Source organism: Vicugna pacos, chromosome 10 (assembly GCF_048564905.1).
Source record: "Vicugna pacos chromosome 10, VicPac4, whole genome shotgun sequence".
In the NCBI taxonomy this organism is placed as follows: Eukaryota; Metazoa; Chordata; class Mammalia; order Artiodactyla; family Camelidae; genus Vicugna; species Vicugna pacos.
Window position 1 is genome coordinate 71805192 of NC_132996.1, and position 20316 is coordinate 71825507.

Genomic DNA, 20316 nt, shown 5'->3' on the forward strand with positions numbered 1-20316 from the left:
CTGCCTTTCCTGCTGGAGCTGGGCTGGTGGGGGTGACGGCAAACAGAGGGGGGAAGAAAGCTGCTGTTCCCGGAGCCTCTGGGATGCCCTGCCCAGCCTCTGCCACTCCGGACCTAAGTAGGAGGGTCCAGGCCAAACACTGAAGTGTGCTGTGTTTTCCGGGCTCCACCCCATTCCTGATTTCCTTTTCCCAGGATCCTACCTGCTTCTGTCCCCTCCTGCAAGCAGCTCACAGCCTCTCCTCCCTGAGGGCTCTCTGGGGACTTGATGTTTCAGGAAGGAGAGAAGGCAGCAATTAACACAGGACGGAAGGTGGGCTTCAGGTGTGCACCTTGGAGCGCAGACCTCCAGCTGACTCAGCCTTTGGCCATGGCGGATTGGGCACCATGTGGGTGAGGAGATGGGAGGAGGTTTAAAATGCTGGGTGTGGACGAGGATGTCCCGGGATCGGCGGGCCAGAGTCTGTGTCGGGACAGAGCCCCGTCAGCTAGGTGCCCTGCAAACCCTCATCTTGGGCAGGGGGAGGCCAGGGCAGCGGGGGGGGTCTCACTCTCTGAGGTGGGGCGGGGCGGAGCGGCCTCCGGTAGGGTGCCAGGGCCTCCTGGAGGTCAGCTGGGCCAGATCACGTGGCAGCAAGGAGCAGGGCAGAGGCAAAGCCACCCCCCTGTGACTCCGACTTGGGCCCAGGAGCTGGCAGGCCCTGGCCCTCCCTCTGCAGGAACCACACCCTGGCTGGCCCTCAGCCTCCCTCCCAGGTGCTATGTGCCATCGGGCAGGTCACCCTCAGCCTCCCTTTCCCACAGACCTAGCAGCTCACACTGACGTGGGGACCAGGGACCGGACTCCACCACATTTAGTTAAGCGCTTTTAAAAAGACGTTAACTGCTTTCTTCCCTTTGGGGTTCGTTTGCATGGCTTCAAAAACGAAAAGCTGGTGTGGGGGAGTGTCTGCGGTCCAAAACGAGAAAGGCACAGGAACGCCTGGGCCAGCCCGTCTTTGGAGCCCTCTGTGGTCCCGTGCTCGGCGCCCTGGGACCCCCCAAAGCCCACGTTGAATGGGCCCGGCGTTGGCGGCTGGTGCCCTCCGACTCCTCCCAGGGGAGCCCAAGCCTTCGGCCCAGGGGCCGCCCTGCCTCCTCATTCAACACAAGCAGGGTCCCTCTCCCGCCAAGCCCACCTGAGCGGCCAGGCAGCCGGGCCCCTTGTCTGCTGTGTGAGTTTGCCTGGGTGGCTGTGACCAAGGCCCACAGATGGCGCGGCTAAGACAGCAGACGTGTGTCGTCTCACAGTCCTGGGGCTGGAAGTCCAGGAGCAGGCTGTCAGTGGATGGGCTCCTCCTGGGGGCCTTGAGGGAGCAGCTGGGCCGGGCCTCTCCCCGCACCTCCAGAGATTCGCAGGCAACCTTGATCGTTCCACAGTCTATGGAAGAACGACCCAGCCTCTGCCTTCATCTTCACACGGCCTTGGCCCTGTGCTCAAGCCCACCCTCTCTCCTCCCCTTCCTGCAAGGACGCAGACCCCCACCCCACCCCCACCCAGCTCCAGCACAACCTCGTCCGACCTTGGCACCATCTCCAATGACCTGAGTTCCAAATAAGGCCACATTCTGAGGTGCTGGGTAGGGAGCAGGCAGGCCATCAGCAGATGACTTTGGGGGGAAGCAATTCAGCCCCTAACTCCCTTCTGACCCACGTCTGAGACGAAGCTGCTTGGCAGGCAGAGGGCTCAGGCCTGACCTCAGCACAGCCTGTCCTCAGTATGAACCTATTCTAAATATTCACCGAGATCCCCTAATGTCTCCTCCATCTTCTTTAGGGACCATTGATCTCCAAGCAGTGAGTGGCTGCGACATTGCTGCACCCCTCTGACTACAGGCAGGGAAGAACTCCCCTGACCTAGCCTCAGTTTCCTCATCTGCAGAATGGGAGCGAAGGTAGCATCTGCTCCATCGTATTCCAGATAAATAACAAGCGACCAGGGGAAGGCCCAGACTGAGCAGCCATTCACAATTGTCGCCCTGAACATTGGTTCCTGCAGTGGGCAGAAAAATTCCTGGGAATCGGGATTGCCGGGGGGGGGCGGTGGCCCGGAGCAGAGTCCCTGTCTTTATGCCCTGCTGCTCTTCGCCAAGATTTTCACCCATTGTCACACAGGTGTCAGTGCTAAGCCAGCCTCCTGGTGTGTGTGTGGTTAGTGTGGGTGAGCCCAGAAGGGCTGGGGAGCAGAGTGGCCAGGGCACTTTATGAGAAGCCACAGGACCAACCTCTCCTTGGCCCAAAGGACTGTGAGGCCAGGCGGGGGCACAGGCCCTGGTGCCTGGGGCGCCTGTGCACATGTGACCTGGGTTGGGCAGGTGGCAGCCGCCCCTTTGAGCCTGGAAGGGCAGGGGTGGGGTGCCTAAAAGCTCCCCAGGGAATTCCTGTCTGGGGTCTGCTGATTTGGGGAGATCCCAGGTCTGGGCAGGAGGAAGCCGGCTTATTAAACGACGCCCAGCAGCCTGGAGGTGCAGTCCTGAGTGGTCTTGAGACCCAGCCCGCCCTGGGAGCTCCCATCCAGCTGCCTGCAGGTGCATTACACCCGGCAGGGGGAGGGAGCAGATGTCACCTACAGTGTGAGCTTCTCCCGGGGCTGCGTGTCCTGTGAGCCCAGCAGCTGGCTGGCAGCCCCGGGGATGTTATGAGACAGAAGGGCCTCCAGGGCCCGGAGCCTCCGGCCTGCGCGTGGAGACCCTGGCCTCCTCAGCAACTGGGGCCCACCGCCAGACCCAGTTACTGCCTGTCTTGTAAATAAAGTTTTATTGGAACAACAACAACACACGCCTTACCTGCGCCCTGGCCATCAGGGAGGGCTGCCCCCTGCAAGGTCCAGGAAGCTTGGATGCGTTGCACCTGCCCCTCGGCTCTCACCTGGGCCTGCCCCAGGTGACCCCGCCCACCGCCATTGTTGGAGGAGCAGGTGTGCAGGGTGGGCAGGCAAGGTTAGCCACCTACTGGCCGTGGACTCCAGCGAACCACATCACCTCTCCGAACGTCCATTTCTTAGGCAAAGGCAGGAGTGCTCAAGGCCCTGGTAGCAGGCTATGAGAATAAAGGAGTTCTGGGATGGCCGCGCCCTGCAGTCCAGGGGCTCGCAATTGTCCACGGAGAAGCACACGGCTTCACGATGCAGTTTTCCAGATTCCTAAACAAAGTAAATCCCTCTCTCTCTCTATGTGTGTGTGCGTACGCACGCACCGATGCGCAACCAGGAACACGCAAGCACACACACGTACATTCCTGCACACACGGGACAGGAACACGGCCACACGCATGCACGCAGACACGGGAATTCACACACACACACACATGCATTAACTTCTTTCCCTCCCCACAAACCACATTTGGCTTCGAAAAATAGTAACTTCCCAAACCAGGAGATTAAAATGCGTCCTGAGCCTAATTTCTCAGAATACAATCATCCATCTTAAAATACCGGCTTGGCACAGACTCTGCCATCGTCACAAGCAAATACGCTCAAGTGAAAACAGCAGGTGCTCCCTTGGGCTGCAGCACAATCTATTAAATAACAAAGTAGAATAAAATACTTTCATGTTTTGATCACAACCCCCTCCAGCCCCGCGATCCCACAGCGGCACTGCAGGGAGACGCCTCGGGCGGCCAGGATCCGTGGCTTCAGCTGGTCACCCCTTGGGCGAGGGGCGCCCCAGGCCAACGTTGACCCACAAGTGTCTTGGCTTAAAGCAGGCTCCCTCCGAGTCACAACACGGGGCCTCTAGCTCTGACAGGACCCTTGTCTGAGGGAAGCAGGAAGAGTTGGGATGCTCTGTCGACCCTGGAAACAGCAGCCAGCCCCGAGTCATGAAGGGCATGCATGGCGGTCTGCTTTGACCGTGAACACCGAGCACCCGTTGGCTGGTCCGCACCTTCCAGCTGGGCGGCCGGAGCTTGGAGCCCAGCTGCGGGGCCGAGACGCTCAAGGCCTCCACTCCCCAGGCCAGGGCTAAGCTCGGCCCCGCCGCCTCCGCCGCTGTCGCTGCCGCAGGGGCCGGGCCGTCCTGCCAGGAGGCCTGGACTGACCTCCACGGAGCCCGGCCCCGCCCTGGAGCAGCCGCACCATCTCGTGGTCCTTGTGGTCCAGCACGCGGGGCAGGAACAGGGAGGACTTCTGCGTGCGGCGCGTCTTGAAGCCTCTGCGGGGCCGGCCCTTGCCGTTCACGGACACGTACCACAGTCTCTCCGTGCCGGGCTGGCGCCGGGCCCCGGGCCCGCCGGGCACCGTGCGGTACAGCCGGGAGGCATACGTGTTGTAGCCCAGCTCATGGATGCGCTCAACAAACTCACACTCGGCATTGTAGCTCTCCTGCGGGGCGGGGCGGGAGCCGAGGTCAGGGGCTGGGGGCCACAAGGATGCGGCGCCAGGAGGGAAGCGCTGGGTAGGGGGGGACCTTGCCAGGGGTCCACGTCAGCCTGGGACAGGGTGGGGGCATGTGGGTCCCTGCCCTCTTGAAGGCGGGCGTCTCGGGGACAAAGGTATAAACCCAGGATAGAAGGTGCTTCCACCAGAGCCCCCCATGAGCTGCTGTGGTGCCTCCTGAGTTGGGGGTGGGGGAGGGGTGGCCTTGTGCCAACCCAGTTGAGGCTTCCGTCCCAGCTGTGGGTGCGTGGGCGTGTCAAAGGCTTCCCTCCCCGCTCTGTGCCGAGGGGCAGGGCTGGAGCGCAGGGCAAGCTGGCCAGGAGGACTGGCCTTCCCTCCTGGGACTGGCCCCAGGAGCAGGAGCAGAAGACCCCTGGGGTCTGTCTCCATCGGCAGAAGGAGGGGGGCAGCTACTGAGTGCAGGCGGCTCCATGGACGGCAGGCCTATTCTCAGGGGCCACAGGCCATTTGGGGCCAGACCCACCAAGTGGGCAGCGTGTGACCCAAAAGGGCCTCAGGAAGCGAGACGGTGACACGGAATGCCTCTTCCCAGTGACACGGAAGTCCCGGGGTCAAGGTGGAGAGCTTCGGCAGAATCGAGGGTGGCAGTGCCTCTCCCCGTAACCCCACCCCCTCTCTGCTCCCTGCCCCCACAGGGGATGCCAGCACTCCCTGGGTCTGAGGACGGATGCCACTGCCCCAGACCAACTTCCGCACTTGACAGATGGAGAAACTGAGGCCTAGGGGTGGCACCAGACCCCAGACCCCAGACCCCAGAGGGACCTGATGCTGTTCCGGCCTGCACCCCACATATCGTGGGGCTCAGAGGCCATCTGGGGCGAGTGAGGGGGCCCAGGGCAGACCTGCCCCACCCCCACGCCTGGCACACTGCATTCGCGCCCGCCCCGCCTTGAGTTTCTATGAGAAACACAGTGACAGGACCGACATTCCTCCCAGGCCCCTCTGTCCCAGAGAAGGTACGTCCTCCAGGGCTGAGGCCCACCGACCGGCAGGCCCGGTGGGCTTTCTCTTTGCTGGGATACTTGGAGGGCAACTGAAGGGGCACAGTCCTGTGAGCCTCGAAGGGCGAGGGGCTCCGGCCCTACAGAGGGGGGTCTCGGGGACAGGGTACTTGCTTGCACCTTGTAAGGGATCCTGGGGGCAGGGGCTGAGAAGACCCGGAAAAAGGCATCACAGCCTCACGGTGACAACTGTTCCCAGTGCCTGGCCCTTCCCTGCTGTGCCCAGAGCCCAGACCCTTTGTTCCACTGGTGCCTCCCCCAGAGTCACTCCCACCCTGGGCTCCACCTGCTGACTGTGCCCCTGGAGAGACCACTTCTCCTGCACGGTTCTGCCAGTGCTTGGTGCTGTTTCAGAAAAGCCAGCAGGGTTTGGCAGAGGTGGGGACAAGGCAGGGGGTCTGCAAAGAGGGCAGATCTCTCCCCAGTGAGGTGACATTTGGAAAGAATCATTAGGGAGGAGAGGGCAATTTCTAGTGCGTGTTTTGGGGCAGGAGCACTCCAGACAGTGACAGTACCTTCCTGGCAAAGGCATGGAAGGGTGAGTAGCAGTGCTGGTTCTGGAGAATTGAGGGGTCCAGAGACTGGAATGGGGACGCGAGCTGCGGGGTGATGGTGAGAGGTGGGAGAAAGTGGCCTGGGTCACTCCCCTGTGGGCTGAGCTAAGGAGTCTGGGTGATAATTTGTGGTGATGCGGAGTTCCCGGAAGCCATCACATGAGTAGATTTGCATCTTAGGAAGATCCCTAAGCACATACTTAGCACAGACTATAACATACGGTAAGTGCCCAAGACAGTGATGAATGAAGGAGTGCATGTCAGATGGGTGCAAGGAAGGAAGGAAGGAAAGAAGGAAGGAAGTTTGTATACACAGATGATGAGTAGATGGGCAGATGGGTGCAAGGAAGGAAGGGAAGACGGACTGGAGGAGGGAGAGCCGGGAGGCCAGTAGCTGGGCCCAAGGCTGTCGCGATGGTCTAGCTGGGAAGGGATGAGAGCCTGAGTTACAAGGGCACCAGCCACGGGGATAGGGCAGAGGGGGTGAGGGGTGTGGACCGAAGAGAGAGATTCGGGAGGAATACTTGAGTACTTTGAGGGGGCCGAACGCGGGGCTGCAAGAGGAGGAGGCGCCCACCGTGACTGCCAGCTGAGCCTCGGCTTGAGTGCACGGCCGGTGGCGGTGGCGCAGTGACTACGGCAGGGGGGCCAGGGGAGTCACGGAGTTCAGCTGGGGTGTGCTGCCCTCTGCCGGGGGTCTCTGAGCCATCAGGACATTTGGGGGGATCTAAAACTCAGAAGGGAAGTCAGGGCTGGAATTGGGGGCTGTCAGGGCACAATGGCCACAGACCCACGGAGTGGATGAGCCAGCCTGGGAGGTGAGAAGCAGGGTGATGGTGAGGAATCCAGACAGCCAAGAGGCAGGGCAGTGGGAACAGCACTCACAGGCAAGTTGACGGTACCCAGGATGGGGACAAGGGGTGGCCAGCGGCAGGGACGGCACCTGGGCTGCCCCACCTCCCAGGTTATCTGCAAAGCAGCGAAAGCCTCTCTGCCTCCCAGGTGCCCTGAGAAGCTCTGTACCATCAGCTGGACCTCCTGGCTCTCCCCAGGGGGGCTGAGAACCTTTCCTCCTCTGTCTCCAAAGTCAGCTCTCGGGGACAGAAGCCACAGGGAGATTCTGACCCACTGGGATCCGCCCAGGCTTGCTTCGTTCTGTCCCCCAAGGCCCCAGACCTGGGTCTCCCATGGAAGAGATGGCGGAGGCCTGAGGCTTCGCCTCCCGATTGAGCCTACTTGCCCCGCTCTGTGAACTTTCCCAGCATTGATGGAGGAGACCCTCTCTGAGCAGTAAGACCTGGGCAGTAAGCTCACTGCAGGCCAACAAGGGGTCCTCTCCCCATAGGGATGGGAGCAACTGTGGGTGCTCTGAGACCACTTCAGGAACGGAATGTCAGTTCCGCTCCCTCGGCTCCAGGGGCGCGGGGTCGGAGGGGTCTGGAAGGCCACAGCCCACCTCAGGAAAAAGTCAGACTAGACTCAGGTGAAGGGCACGTCCTTATCAACCAAATTGGGGTTTGCATATTCTAGAAGCACATACAGAAGAGGCTGGGCACCTGAGGGTCCCTGCTCCCAGACCCAGCGCCTGTCAAGGGGCCCCCAGGTCAGAGAAAACAAATGGGCGCGTTTCCTTCAGCAAAGCCGTGAAAATTCTGTGAGGAAGCAATAGGCTTCATGGAGGATTTCCCTGCAGTTCGTCTTGATCACGCGTTGCCTGACTTCAGAGGGGCAGGGAAATGTTGGTGTGTTTCCCCTGCAGATACGACTGGACAGAGAGAGGTAACTTAGCAGCGAGATGGTCCTCGGCTGCGTCGTCTAGGTGACGTGTGGATGGAAGACCCCTCATTGCCCAGGGAGTATCAGCCGAATTGCACATAATGACTGGTTGGAGGTAACAGATTTCCTAGCACATGTATTTCACTCCATGTATTCCCTGCCCTTGAGGGAGGGACATGGCCGATGCCCACAGTCACAGGACCTTTTCTGTTGCGGTACACAGACTGGGTTCCAAGCCTGTGTGCCCGGGACGTGGGTCCCATCTCCCTTCCTCCTGGCTCCTTGAACTAATAGCTTTCTCTTGGTTCCCCAGAACTCACAGCTCTTGCCTTTCTATCTTCGGGAAGATGTGGCTGTGCCCCGCCCTGCCTCCACCCCTCTCTGCTCCCAGGAGAGCTCTGGGTGAGCCCACAGGAGAGCTTCTGCCCAACGCACACCCTTGCTTTATCCCAAGGTACACTTGGGTCCATTTATCTTAGGAGGAATTTAGGAGACAGTCTCTATCCTACTCTCAACTACCTTGAAGGTGACCACAAAATGCCTGGAGGAACATTTTCTAACCTGACAGCAGCTGGAGAATATAATATAGAGCATGGCTACCCCTCCAGCGCACTCGAGCTGGCAGCTGCCTCTAACAGAAGCAGCCGTAAGAGCACTGAGCAAGGAGCCAGAGGGCCTGGGGTTCTGGTCCCAGCCCGGGTCCTGCACATCCCTGGACAAAGCATTAGGCTGCCCATGGCCCCTCTGTCCTCTGATGTGATGTTCAAGGGAGATGGCTGCTCCATCTGTGCCTTCTGTCCCCCAACCCCGAGGCATGAGAGATTGGACTCACCGAAGCGTAGAGCCGTCCCCTCCTGTTCATGGCCAGGTACCGCCCGGAGAAGAGCCCTTTGATGGCCACCACGCCCACCTCCACTGCTGTTATCTCCAGGATACCTGGAGAGAGTTGTGAAGGCCCATCACCCCTCTGCCTCCCACAGAGCCCAGAGGTGAGGGCTGAGCGCCCGCTGGCCCTCCCCAAAGCCAAGCCCAGCTGGGGGAGTAGGCGGGGTTGCTGAAGGCAGTACGCACCCAAAAAAGGTGACCTAGGCTGTTCAGGGGAGGCAGAAACCCCTGGGCGGGAGGTACAATAAGGGAGCGTCTGGGAAGTCTCCTCCAAGGAGAAGAATTCAAAGCTGGAAGGGAAATAAAACTAGCATTTCTCCACACTGACTCTGCGCAGAACATGGAGCCCACTGGAGCCTCTCAGCCACCCAGTGAGCTCATTTCCTGATCAGGCAGACGAGCAAGCTAAGGCTGAGGGACTCGCCTGTGCACACAGGTGTTCGAGTCGGGATTCAAACCCCCACCGCAGAGAGCAGCACCTGGGCTCCACAGCTCACGGCCTGCACTGGAGCGCCTGGGGAGGCGGGGACGGGGCCTTTGGCTGGTGACCTGATAATGGAATTCACCAGTGCACTGACGGTGCCACCCAAACCTGTTGCCATGAACCTGGGCCGGAGGTAATTGTCTCTGGCCTGCGTGCACGTTACAGGATGTTGGCAGGAAGCCAGGTCAGACGGGGAGCTCCCAAAGGGAAGCCACCGACCTTCACCTATGCCCCATTGTACGTAAGAAAGTTTAAATCTCTCCTAATGCCTGCCTTTTGGAACAAGAACGCTTCCCACCCACACCAACCTCCTCAACCCCTAAGAGCCTGTAATAAAGCCCCAGGTGGGGCCATTGTTCCCAGAGAACAGCTCGGAGGGGTTGGCTGGGGCATCAGCCAGAGCCCTCTCCAAGGCGGGGGTGGGGTGCTATCTGGGCGTGCGCCTGGCCCCCAACCCGTCAGAGATCACGGGCCCAGACGCGGGCCACCACAGGCTTGCCCGGAGCGTGCGGGGGTACAGTATGACAGCCTCTGGAGTCCCCGGTACGTAGGCTGGGCGGATTCCGCGGAGCCAGCCCAAGGGCCAAAGAAGTGCGTGCGCGGATGCCCGACAGGGGAGGCTGCGGGCGCGCGCTCTCCTCTGCCTCCGGCTGCCCGCCTTGAATGCCTCCAGAATTTGGTTGCTCTGCTACTCTGAGAGGGAGACTGGATTTGGAGAGAACCGGGGTGTCGCTACGAGGCGAGCACAGGTACTCCCGTAGCCCGGTCCCGCGGATAGGGACGCCCAGGCAGCATTTTGTCCCCACCGCGCGGCTCCGGAGGCGTCTTCCGAAGACGCCCTCGCAGGACTGCGGCTTTGCTCAAGGAAGCAGAAGTTTGCCGCCGCCTTGAAGGCGCCACACTGCTTCCTGCCCCTGAGCCGGGAGCAGAGCGCCGCGGGTCGCGGAGGACGACCCCGGGACGCCGGCCACCCTCCAACGCTCCGCACTGAGCTGCTGCGTGGCTCCGCGCTCGGGCCTCCCGGTCCCCGCCGAGCGGAGCTGCTTCGTGTCCCCTGGCTTTGCGCTCCTCGAAGAGGGCTCAGCACGAGCCGGGTTCCCGCGGCCGGAGGAACCAAACCGTGGGGCCTCGCGGGACGCTGGCTCGGGCGCAGTCCGGGCGTGGGTCCTGGCCGCAGGGCAGGTCGAAAGTGTATCTGTGCCCCTAGACCCAGGCGGACGCCCCTGCCTGCTCCCAACCCGCAGCCGGTGGCCTCCCACCCGGCGGCGAAGGCGCCCACTCTGTCTGCCGCTCCGCGGCCAAGGGCGGAGGCGAGAAGGCTGGGGATTCCGCGCGGCCACCTCCCGGGAGCCCCGCTTGGTCTGGGCGAGCGTCTTCCGCGCAGAGGCGGCGCGGGGCGGCCACCTGGGCGGCCGTGAGTCGGGAGGGCGGAGTGAACAGAGGGGCGCCCCGGGGTCGGCAGGAGAAGTCGTCAAAATAATAAAGAGGGTGATAAATGCCTTGTCCAGCGCCTTTTCTCCGAAAAATTCAAAGGGCTCACACTTGTCAGGGCCATCAAACCAGCCAAGTGGGGAACCCCCGGCTCGCCCACCTTCGGCCCAGCAGTCGGAGCGGCGGTGGGGCAGACTCGGCTGGGCCTGCTGGCCCGACAGCGGGCCGCCGCTGCCCGAGCCCTCTTTGGACCTGACCACCACCACCATCCCGACCCGCCTCCTGCAAGCTCCACTCTCGCTCCTACCCTCGACGTTGGGGGAGGCCAGGGGACCCCGGCGGTCTCCCTCTGGCAGCAGGGGTAGCCTGCTTTCCTGGGCACCCTTCGCGCGCCAGTCCCTCCTGGGCACCGCTCCTCCCAGGGACCCCGCGCGGCGTCGCAGGGCCGGACACTCACTGTAGGCGCTGTTTTCTAGGCTGCCGTTGACGCGGCCGCTCGGATGCAGCTGGAGGTGGTACTTGGTGGCGCAGTAGAGCTTGCGGCGCCGGGGCGCCCCGCCGAGGTGCTCGTAGACGCCGCCGCGGCCGCCCGCATCGCGCCGCAGCCGCGCCCCGGGGCCCGCGGCCGGCCACCCGGGCTCCAGCAGGCTGAGCAGCAGCAGCCAGATCAGGCCCATCGTGGCATCGCGCCCGCCCCACGGCGGCGGCGGCTGCAGGCGAGCGCGGCGCCCATGGAAGGGATGGCAGCGGAGCCTGGGCGAGGCGCTCGGAGCCGGCTCCAGCGCCTGGCGGTGCCGACTCCCGCTCCACGGAGTCGGGGCGGGGGGGAGGGGAGGGAAGGGGAGGGGAGGGGCAGGGGGACGAGAGAGAGAGAGAGAGAGAGAGAGAGAGAGAGAATGAGAATGAGAGAGGGAGAGAGAGTGATCCTTTAATTTTCACCCAGGATCGGGTGAAATTTCCGTTGCTGCGCAAAGTGCTGAAAGAAAAGACAGTTCGGCAACAAAAGGCCGACGTGGTCCCCAGGCGGAGGCGCGGGAGGGGCGGGAGGCCTGGCGGGTGGGGAGCTCAGCGGGGCGCGGGGTTGGGGCCAGGCGCCGCCCGTGCGCAATCGTCCCCCGCGCGCCGCCGTCGAGCCGCGGCTCCGCTCCGCCGCGCGCCCCGCGCCCCCGCGCGCCCTCCCGGTTCTGAAGGGTCCCTTCCCCGCCCCTCCCCCGCCCCCTCCCCCAGACCAATTATGCCTCCGAAAATTATAGACCGGGGCCTCGAGGCGGCCGCCCCAGGCCCTGTCACCCCCTCCCGCCCCCCATCAATCCCGTGGCACAATGGGGACGCCGCCGATGACTGATGTCCGCAAAAACAACTTGCGGGGAAATCGGGCTGACAAACGCCCATTAAAGGCAGCGCATAATGAAGGCGGCCGCGGAGCGCGGCGGAGGGGAGCGCCTCGGGTGCGGCGCGCGTGGGGAACACCGAGGTTCTGTCCGCGCTCCCTGTTGGAGCCAAGACCTGCGGGGAGGTGCTTTATCCTGTCGCGCACCCCAACCAAGCAGATTGGGAAGAATGAGGTTTGCGCTTGGACGGTCCTGTCCCAGCAGCGGGAGGTAGGAGGGGGACAGGAGAGCCAGAGAAAAGGGCACAGAGACAGAGAGCCCTAGAGAGCAAGAGAGGAAGCCAGGGAGAAAGACCTCAGAGGACAGGAGAGAATGTGACAGGAAGAAGAGAGACCAAGAAACAGACAGAGACAAGAGAGCAGCAGAGTGATGTCCAGAGGAAAGCCTGGGAAGCCTGGTGGCCGCAGAGAAGGGAGATGAGAGAAAAGTGGCAAAGGTGGGTGGATATCCCTGCTGGTGGGTTCAGAGCAGCAGTGTGGATGCGGGGACTGCCTGGAGGGCCCTCTCCCCTAGGGACCCCAGTGAAGAGGGGCTGTGGATAGTGTTGGCACTCCCTTCTCCTGTTCCTCTGGCCTCTGCCCCTCTTTCCTCCCACCACCCCCGCCCCAGCATCCCCTTGGCCAGCAGCCAGCCTGATACTGACACACGGGATCAAGCACGGGTACTTGCTGGGGTGACCCTATGGGGTCCAGTGGTCAAAGCTACAGCCTTGGTTCCAAGTCCAGGGGCTCTGGGATGAGCCAGGTGGGCTGGTACCCATCATCCCTTCTACCTGCATCAGGATTTGGAACCTTGCTCCTTCCTAGGGAAGGGGCGTGTGTGGAGGGCACCAGGGGCTCTCTTGAGCTGCAGGAGCAAGCACACCCCATTGGGATATTTCTCACCACCCTGGCCTAACACAGGGCAGCGTGTCCTTGAGCTCATGCTAGCATGCTCAGTGCCTGAGTGGCCCTGGGCCACGCCTAGGACATCACTCAGTATCCCAGGGCCAGGGGAGGTGGCTTCTGGCCAAGTTCTGTCTAGTCAGAGCCTGTGAACAATCTGAAGACCAGGCTAAGGATTTCTAGAGCCCCTTAATGATGGAGCCTGCTTTACAACAGAGGACAGCCCCCAGGCAGCCCCCAAGGATGGAGCCAAGAGGAGAGCTTGCCCACTGGGACTCCACCCACAGAACTGTCCTGGGACTGCTGATCACTTGAACTTCCAATGGAAGTGGGACCAGTTTCAGCCCCCCCCCCACTGTGGGTCACCCTCAGCCCAGCCCCAGGTCTGCCTGCACCCTAGAACTGGCTGGGGGGCAGCACTGCTGGTGCCGAGCGGGGATCCAAGGGCGGTGAGAGGGCAGGAGGTTCTGCTGGTTTTGTTGGACCCTCAGTTCCTAGACAGTGCCCGGCACACAGTAGGCCCTCGGTACCTACTAGAAGGAATGACTGAATGAATGAATGGGTCGGCTGCTTCCTAGCCCTGTGACTTAGGCCATGTAGCATCGCCCCTCTGAGATGCTGCCTCCTCATACATCAAATGCCTCAAATATAGTGAGAGAAACTCAGTGGCAGTACCCCTGCACAGGTCCCTCTGCCACGTCAGCGCGGAGCCAGCCCCATCCATAGGGGACCGCAGTTTATTATGCAAACCGAGATGCCTCTGAGAGTGAGACAGGGCACTGTTACCAGTTGCACTGGGACAGCTGGCCGCTGTGCCCCACGTTCCTCCCAGGGACCAGTTCCCCATGGGCATTCTGGTTAGTGGGACTTCTTGGAGGCAGCAAAGCCTCTGGGGCCCTGCCTAGAGCCTCCAGCCTGACGGTGGAGGGAGTGTCTAAAATCTGAAGCTGCCCTCTGCCCCCTGCACCAGGCCCTGTGGCAAGCTCCATCCTCTGCCAGTGTTGGGGGACACTCCCCCGCCCACCTGCACCCCCTGCCCACTGCCCGCAGCCTCTCCCTCCCAGCCCCAGGCCTTGGCTTTCCCACCCACTGAGGCTTCAAAATCTCCCCGACCCGTCTTTCCTGACCCAGGAAGCCCCCCGGGACTCCCCTGAAGACCTGGGCTTGACTCTGGATGTTGCTGGGATGCCAGGCCCTCGGACCCTGGGGGCCCAGCCGAGGGAGGGGTACCTGATTTCATGAAATCTTCCTGGCAGGGCAGAAATCTCATTCACAAAGTCCTGCTGGGCTGGGCTGGGCTGATGCCCCAGAGAACCCACACCACGGCGCCCTCCTTCAGTATACGGAACCAGGTGGGGGTGGGCAATGTGGTAACAGCCATCCTGTTAATTGCTTCCAAATGGTCACTGCAGCCGTTTGACTAATCGGTCTCTTCCAGACCCCAGCCTGGACACCCCCAGGCCTGGTCCCAGCAGGCCTCACCGCCAGCTCTGGCATTTCTGTTTTGGGCGCTCACACCCCGATCCCTTCCCAGTACTGTCTGATGCCTGGGCGACCCCCTGTGACCCCATTCAGGTCCAGGCCCCACACCTCCAGCCTCTCCTCCTGGAGAGAGAGCTGGGGGAGGGGCAGGGACAGAGCGCGGTGATGTGACGTGTCCCAGCCTGCCAACTGCAGTGACTATGAGACGTGGTGCTGCCTCTTGGCCCCGAACTCACTCTGATCACCCCCAAGAGCAATAGGAGAGACCCAACTGCAAGGGGCCTGAAGCCCGACAGGCAGTCCTGGTCAGCCCCACACAGGAGATGAGGAACAGAGGCTCCGGGACATGAAGAGACTGGCCCGAGGTCACACATCTGGGGGTGAGGCGACTGGAACCTCTACCTGTGTCAGCGGGGCCACCTGGCCCTTCGTCCACAGCAGGTGAGGGGTCCAGGGCTGAGCTTGGGGGTCTTTACCTGCAGTCCTCACCTTTGCTTCCAGCAAAGTTAGAAGTTCAAAGAGGCACAGGGACGATCTTTGACAGCAGAATTGCCATGCCCAGCAGGGACTGGTTTTTGTTGGTGGATGCTGCCTCTGGGTAGACCAGCTGGCTGCCCTCCCCAGCCAAGGCCACCCCACCTCTCAGGGTAGAGCCAGTCCCAGAGCCAGGCACGAGCCCACCCACTGGAGGACACAAATCCTTCTTGAGGGTCCTCCTGGATGGCACCCAGCTATTGGCCACCTTTGTGCCAAATGTCCCAGGAATCCTGGACTACAGGGGTGGTGGGGCCGCTGGCACCAGAGGGGGCTTGAACACTGCTTGTGCCCAAAGAAAGTGAGGGCTGCTGGGCACAGAGAAGAGGGGGACCCCCACTTTCCTATATGCCAACAGGACCCTGGGGTAGGTCAGCTCCAGTATGGGGTCATAGGTCAGGAGCACCCCAAGTGCACAGCAGCTCACTGAGGGGGCAAAGGAGAGGCGCAGGATGGTGCCCTGCAGTCTGGGGGCCGAAGGTGCAAGCATTCAAGCTGAGTCTTTTAAAAATTTTATTTATTTTTATTTGCTTTTAATTCTAAAGAGCTTCCCTGAGATATAATTCACACACCCTACAACTGACCCATTTTAAGTGTATAATTCAATGGCTTTTAATATATTGTTGTTCTGCAACCATCACCACAGTTGACTTTAGAAGCTTTCCATCATCCCCAAGAGAAACTCCAAACCTTTAGCTATCATTCCTTTACTCCCCCACCCCTGACTCCAGCCCTAAGCAACGCAAATCTGCTTTCTGTCTCTGTGGATTGCCATAATTCTGCACATTTCATAGAAACAGAATCATACAATATCTGCTGCTTTGAGTCCACTTTCTATCACTAGGCATAATGTTTCGAGGTTTGACCATATGGTAGCATGTGTCAGCCTCGTTCCTTTTCATGGCTGAATAATAGTCCCTTGTATGGATAGATTGCAGTTTGTTCATCTGTTGATGGACCTTTGGGTTGTCTCCTGACTCTTCGGCTATTAGGAAGCTCCAAGCTGAGTTTGAAAGGAGGAGGAGAAGGAATTCTTTCCAGATGGAGGGGTGGAAGGAAGACACATACTGTGAGCTGCCCCTTTCTTCCTGCCCAGACTGAAGGCAGCCTCCGGTCCCTGCATCCTCTCAGTGCCTGGCCTGGGGCGGCACCCGGAGCAGCTGGAGTGACCAGGAGCCTCTGGAGACATGATCTGTGTCCATGTCCTCTGGCACCTGGCCAGAACCCTGCATGCCTCAGTCTTCTGCTCTGTGAAGTCAGTGACAGTCCCTCCCACTGCACATACCGGATGTGAGGTTTCAACAAGGGACAGCTCAGAGCAGTGCCCAACACAGGAGCCAGTGCCTCTGAGGCCGTCTTGAGGACTCCGGGTAAGGGGTGGGATGGTAAGGATGCAGGGGCAGGTGTGTGCGTCAGCGCCCAGGTACGTCACTGTAGCAGCATTCAAGAGGAGATCAAGCCAGAAACAGTGCAAACCACCCCCGTGTGGAGACTGTGGCGTGCAGAGAGCCCCCTGGGATGGCAGGCTCTTGGGGTAGCTTGTCAGGGAAACCACAAAACTGCACCACAGACTAGGGAGTGCAATCCCATCTGTGACTTGCTGGGTTCAAACCCAGATTCTCCCACTTACTACCTGCGCGAGTTTGGGCAGATTAACCTCTCCAGGCCTCAGTTTCCTCATCCGCAAAATAGGATGCTTCCTGTGTGGCTGAGCTGCCCGCTACTGAGGGTAGAGTCTGGCCCACCGAGGGCACTGGACCCATGCTTGCAGCTGATGTTGTCAACGTCCACACTTGCTGATCGATATGCAGACTGCTTCTGGAAGATACGCAGGGCCTGTAGGATGCTTAGTTACCTCTGGGGAGGAGGTGAGAGTAAGGGGTGGGGGGGAGGATGCTTCACTTTCACCCTTTGGTGTTGATTTCACTGTTTCAATTTTTACTGCGAGCAGGTATGGCTTGGGTGATTCACAAGGAAGCTGATCTGTGAGGCGTGCTTGGCAAAGCCCTTTGGCTGGGGCGCAGGTGACCATCGAGGGATCAGGACTAAAGTCTGCAGGGGTGACAAGGGAGGAAGCGGATGGGGGGCAGTGAGGTCTTGCCCTGTGCCCTGTGCACCCGCGATCTCCCGATAGCAGCTCCACCTAGGACCGATGCTCCGACGGGTGGGAGCTCAGTCGACAGGAGTTCAGTGTGTGTGGACGGACGGGCTGGATTCAGATGCCACAGCCCGTGTTCTCATCCACTCTTCAACCCAACCCGCGAGCAGAAGATCGGAACCACCAAATGCCCCCTTGCAGGTTGTATTGGGTGGGCATCTCGGCACAAACCAGAGCCTTCCTGCCCCCCACCTCGGCATTGTAAGTAATGAACTCAAGTGTAGACCTGGGCAGGGCTCCTTGGAGACCCCAGTGTGCACACAAAAGATGCAAGATAAGAGTGGATCCGCCTCGGGGACTGATGGGAGGAGGGGCTTAAGCAAAGCCCCCACTTGACTTAAGAGGGGACTCGGGGCCCACAGACGTGGCCACTGCCCGCTCCAGTCCTGCACAATGTAGCTAATTGGCCCCCACATTTCTCTCTCTTGAACCTTAAATCCTTTTAGCAACAGATTCTGGGACAATGGGCTGAATTCTGAGTGCCGTCAGTAGGCTGGGGGACGCGCTGGCTCCCCGCTCCTGGGCCAGCCTCGTTACTGGCTTGTTCAGAGGTGCACGTGTCTCTCCTGGGGACACGCACACAAAGGTGAAGAGTGTCTCGGGGCCACGATGCCAATTTCATCACGGTGGCCCGCCTGTCCTCACCGAGGAGCCCTCCCCGCGGCTCAGGCCCCACCGTCTGCAAGGCTCTTAGCTTGCTCATTAGCGCCCTTGCTCTGGGTGAAAAGCAGGCACCAGAATCCAAGTCAAACCCTCGACCTTTGCCCTGTGCGGGGCCCTCGCTCCTGGGCCGGGGCCCCCGGGGGCGTGGGCCTGGGGCCGGGCTGAGCTCACCGCCTGGGACAGCAGGCTGTCCTGCGCCTGCTGGGCAGTGGCCTCAGCCCCTTTCGTCCTGCAGTTTCTGATGTCACCTGCTTGCAAAGTGGCAGCCACTACTGCCCCAAGCCCTGCGCCCCCTTACCCGCACCTCCCTGACCCGAGGCCCCCCCCATGCAGCCTCCAGGGCACCAGGCCGTGGTGTGGAGCCGGGGGCTTTCAGTCGATTGCACTTGGACTAGAAAAGATGCTGCCCAGAGCCCCAGGCCACTTCCCACCTCCCCCGACCTCAAATGTGGGGCTCACGGGAACTCGGGGGGCTGATCCCCTAAAACGGAGCTCCTGGTAAAGGCAGGAGAGGAGGCGCTTTGCTCCACGGTGGGCACCCCTCCTGCTGGATTCTCTTCCCCTTGTGGCTGCTGAAGCCTCGCTTGTAAAACTGATTTTCTCCAAAGTGCTTATGATCACCTTTTAAGTACAGTCCTTCTTGTGCCCAGAGAAGACCACATGCTGACCGCCTGGCTCACGCAGAGCGATCAGGGGCCCCTGTTGCCGCTCAGGGCCTCGCCGGCGTCTGGGGACGGCCAGGCCAGGTTCCCGCCACGTGGCCCTTCCAAGGTTGCCATGAGACCTGGTCACAGGCCAGGCTGTCCGTGAGCCCAGCGCACAGACCCGCTTGTTTCATAGAGCTTTGTGGAGCTAGAACTCACATTTTACAGGACTCACCCCCTTAAGATGCTTTAGTGGCCTCAGTGGGTTTGAGGGTTCAGACTTGCGAAGCCATCGCTGCTACCAACTTCAGGACGTGGTAGTCAATCACCCCCTGAAACCCTTTACCCAAAAGCATCACCCCCTTTCCTCTGGTCAGTACTCACCTACCTTCTGCTTGCATGAACGCGCGCATTCTGGAAATGTTGCGTAAGGAGACCATACAATAGGTGGTCTCTGGGGACAAAGCATGGGCCCCCTCTTCTCCCAAGCATCCCCTACCAGCCCCCACTGGCCACCCACACGTTGTAGGTTGCGAGAGGTGGGGCCTCAGCTCTGACCTGGTGTGGAGACAGCAGGCATTTCAGCCATTCCTTTGGAGCAAGACTGAAAACCAGGGGTGGAGACCCTCAGGGAGGCTCTCAGGAGCTGCCCAGTTCAGCCCACGTGGGCTGAATTCTAAGGGAAATAGAAGCGGTCGTCCTCCGAGCAAGCTCAGTTAGAGCCCCTGTGTGCCGGCCCAGGGGTGGGGCTGGACGCACATGCTCTGTGTAATCTTCACCAGCCTGGGCCCTGCAGTCACCCTGCTGGACTTGGCAGGGTCAACAGTTTGGTCCAGAATCTGGCTTCTTCCAAAATCCCGCCACTGCCCCGCACAGGCCAGGAGCTAAGGCTGGTCTCCCAGATGCAGGGCGCCTCTTCCTCTGCTCATGTGTCCCACTACCTCCTCTTCCCAAATCCAGGAGCTGGGTAGCGATGTAACCTTCCCTGTTTCTCCATCTGAGAAATGGGCACAGTGACAGTAGCGCCCTCGTGAGGCTGTCATGGGGACTGCACTGCTGGGAGGCACTCGGCAAGCACCTGATCCTTCAAAACTCTCCTTCCCTTCCTTCCTCTCTCCTCTGCTGGGCTCAGCTCAGCGCTGGTTACCTGTCACTGCAGCCACATTGCCTCTGAGAGTGACAGGGCACTCCGTGAGCCACTCCTCGTGGCTCTCCAAAGGCTGTCACCACCCTGCCCCCAGGAGAGCTGAGAGCACTCTCCATCACGTCTGCCTCCTGCTTCTGCTGAGGCTGGGACTCTACAGAGTCCGCCACCGCTGGAGCAAAACCAGCCAGGGGGCCAAAGTTCACACCTTGGAGAGCCACTCACGTCTCCAGATGTTCCTCCCTCCCCCTCCCTTCCCCTCCACCCCCCTCTCTCTCTCTCACACACACACACACACACACACACAAACACACACACACACACACACACACATGTTTCACCACGCAGATCCGTTTCACACCTGAGAGACTGGGTTGCAGGCTTTTCGAGCCATGCCTCGTTCCCAGCCCTCATAGACAAGAAGCCAGGGGCACTACACAGCCCTCCCGGCCCCCGAGAAGTTCAGGAGCCTTTGGAGTGGACCTCTGCTAGTCCAGGAGGAGGAGGAAGAGGAGGATGTCCCTTCAGAATGCCCTGTGGAAGGACCAGCCTCCCCGACCTGCAACAAGATCGACATTTGCACACTTTCATCTCCCTTTCATTTTTGCTTTCCAATTTCAAACCACTGTTGGATTCAGGCAGTGGCCAGGGCCTCCAGCAGGCCACCTCTGTCCTGGGAGGTAACCCCCACGCTGGCCCTGGGATGGGGAAAGGAAAGGAAAGCCACAGAAGCCAGAGGCTCTTCCAGGTCTCGGGGACCTGCCCACGAGAGATCTGAAGGTACAAGGCCATTCCAGAAGATTCCCCAGGAAGGAACTTGCTTTCTCAGCACAAATCTGTCGTAAAAGTGT

General features: G+C 60.7%; 1 protein-coding gene across 1 annotated transcript; it reads right to left on the bottom strand.

The window, feature by feature from the left end:
* Nucleotides 1-3652: 3652 nt before the first annotated feature.
* Nucleotides 3653-11284, bottom strand: FGF3 (fibroblast growth factor 3). The gene is made up of 3 exons (XM_072970867.1): nucleotides 11023-11284; nucleotides 8598-8701; nucleotides 3653-4359 (listed from the first exon to the last, which is right to left on the bottom strand). The coding sequence occupies exons 1-3, from the start codon at nucleotides 11240-11242 to the stop codon at nucleotides 4000-4002; spliced, it is 684 nt and encodes a 227-aa protein (XP_072826968.1). The 5' UTR covers nucleotides 11243-11284; the 3' UTR covers nucleotides 3653-3999.
* Nucleotides 11285-20316: the final 9032 nt, after the last annotated feature.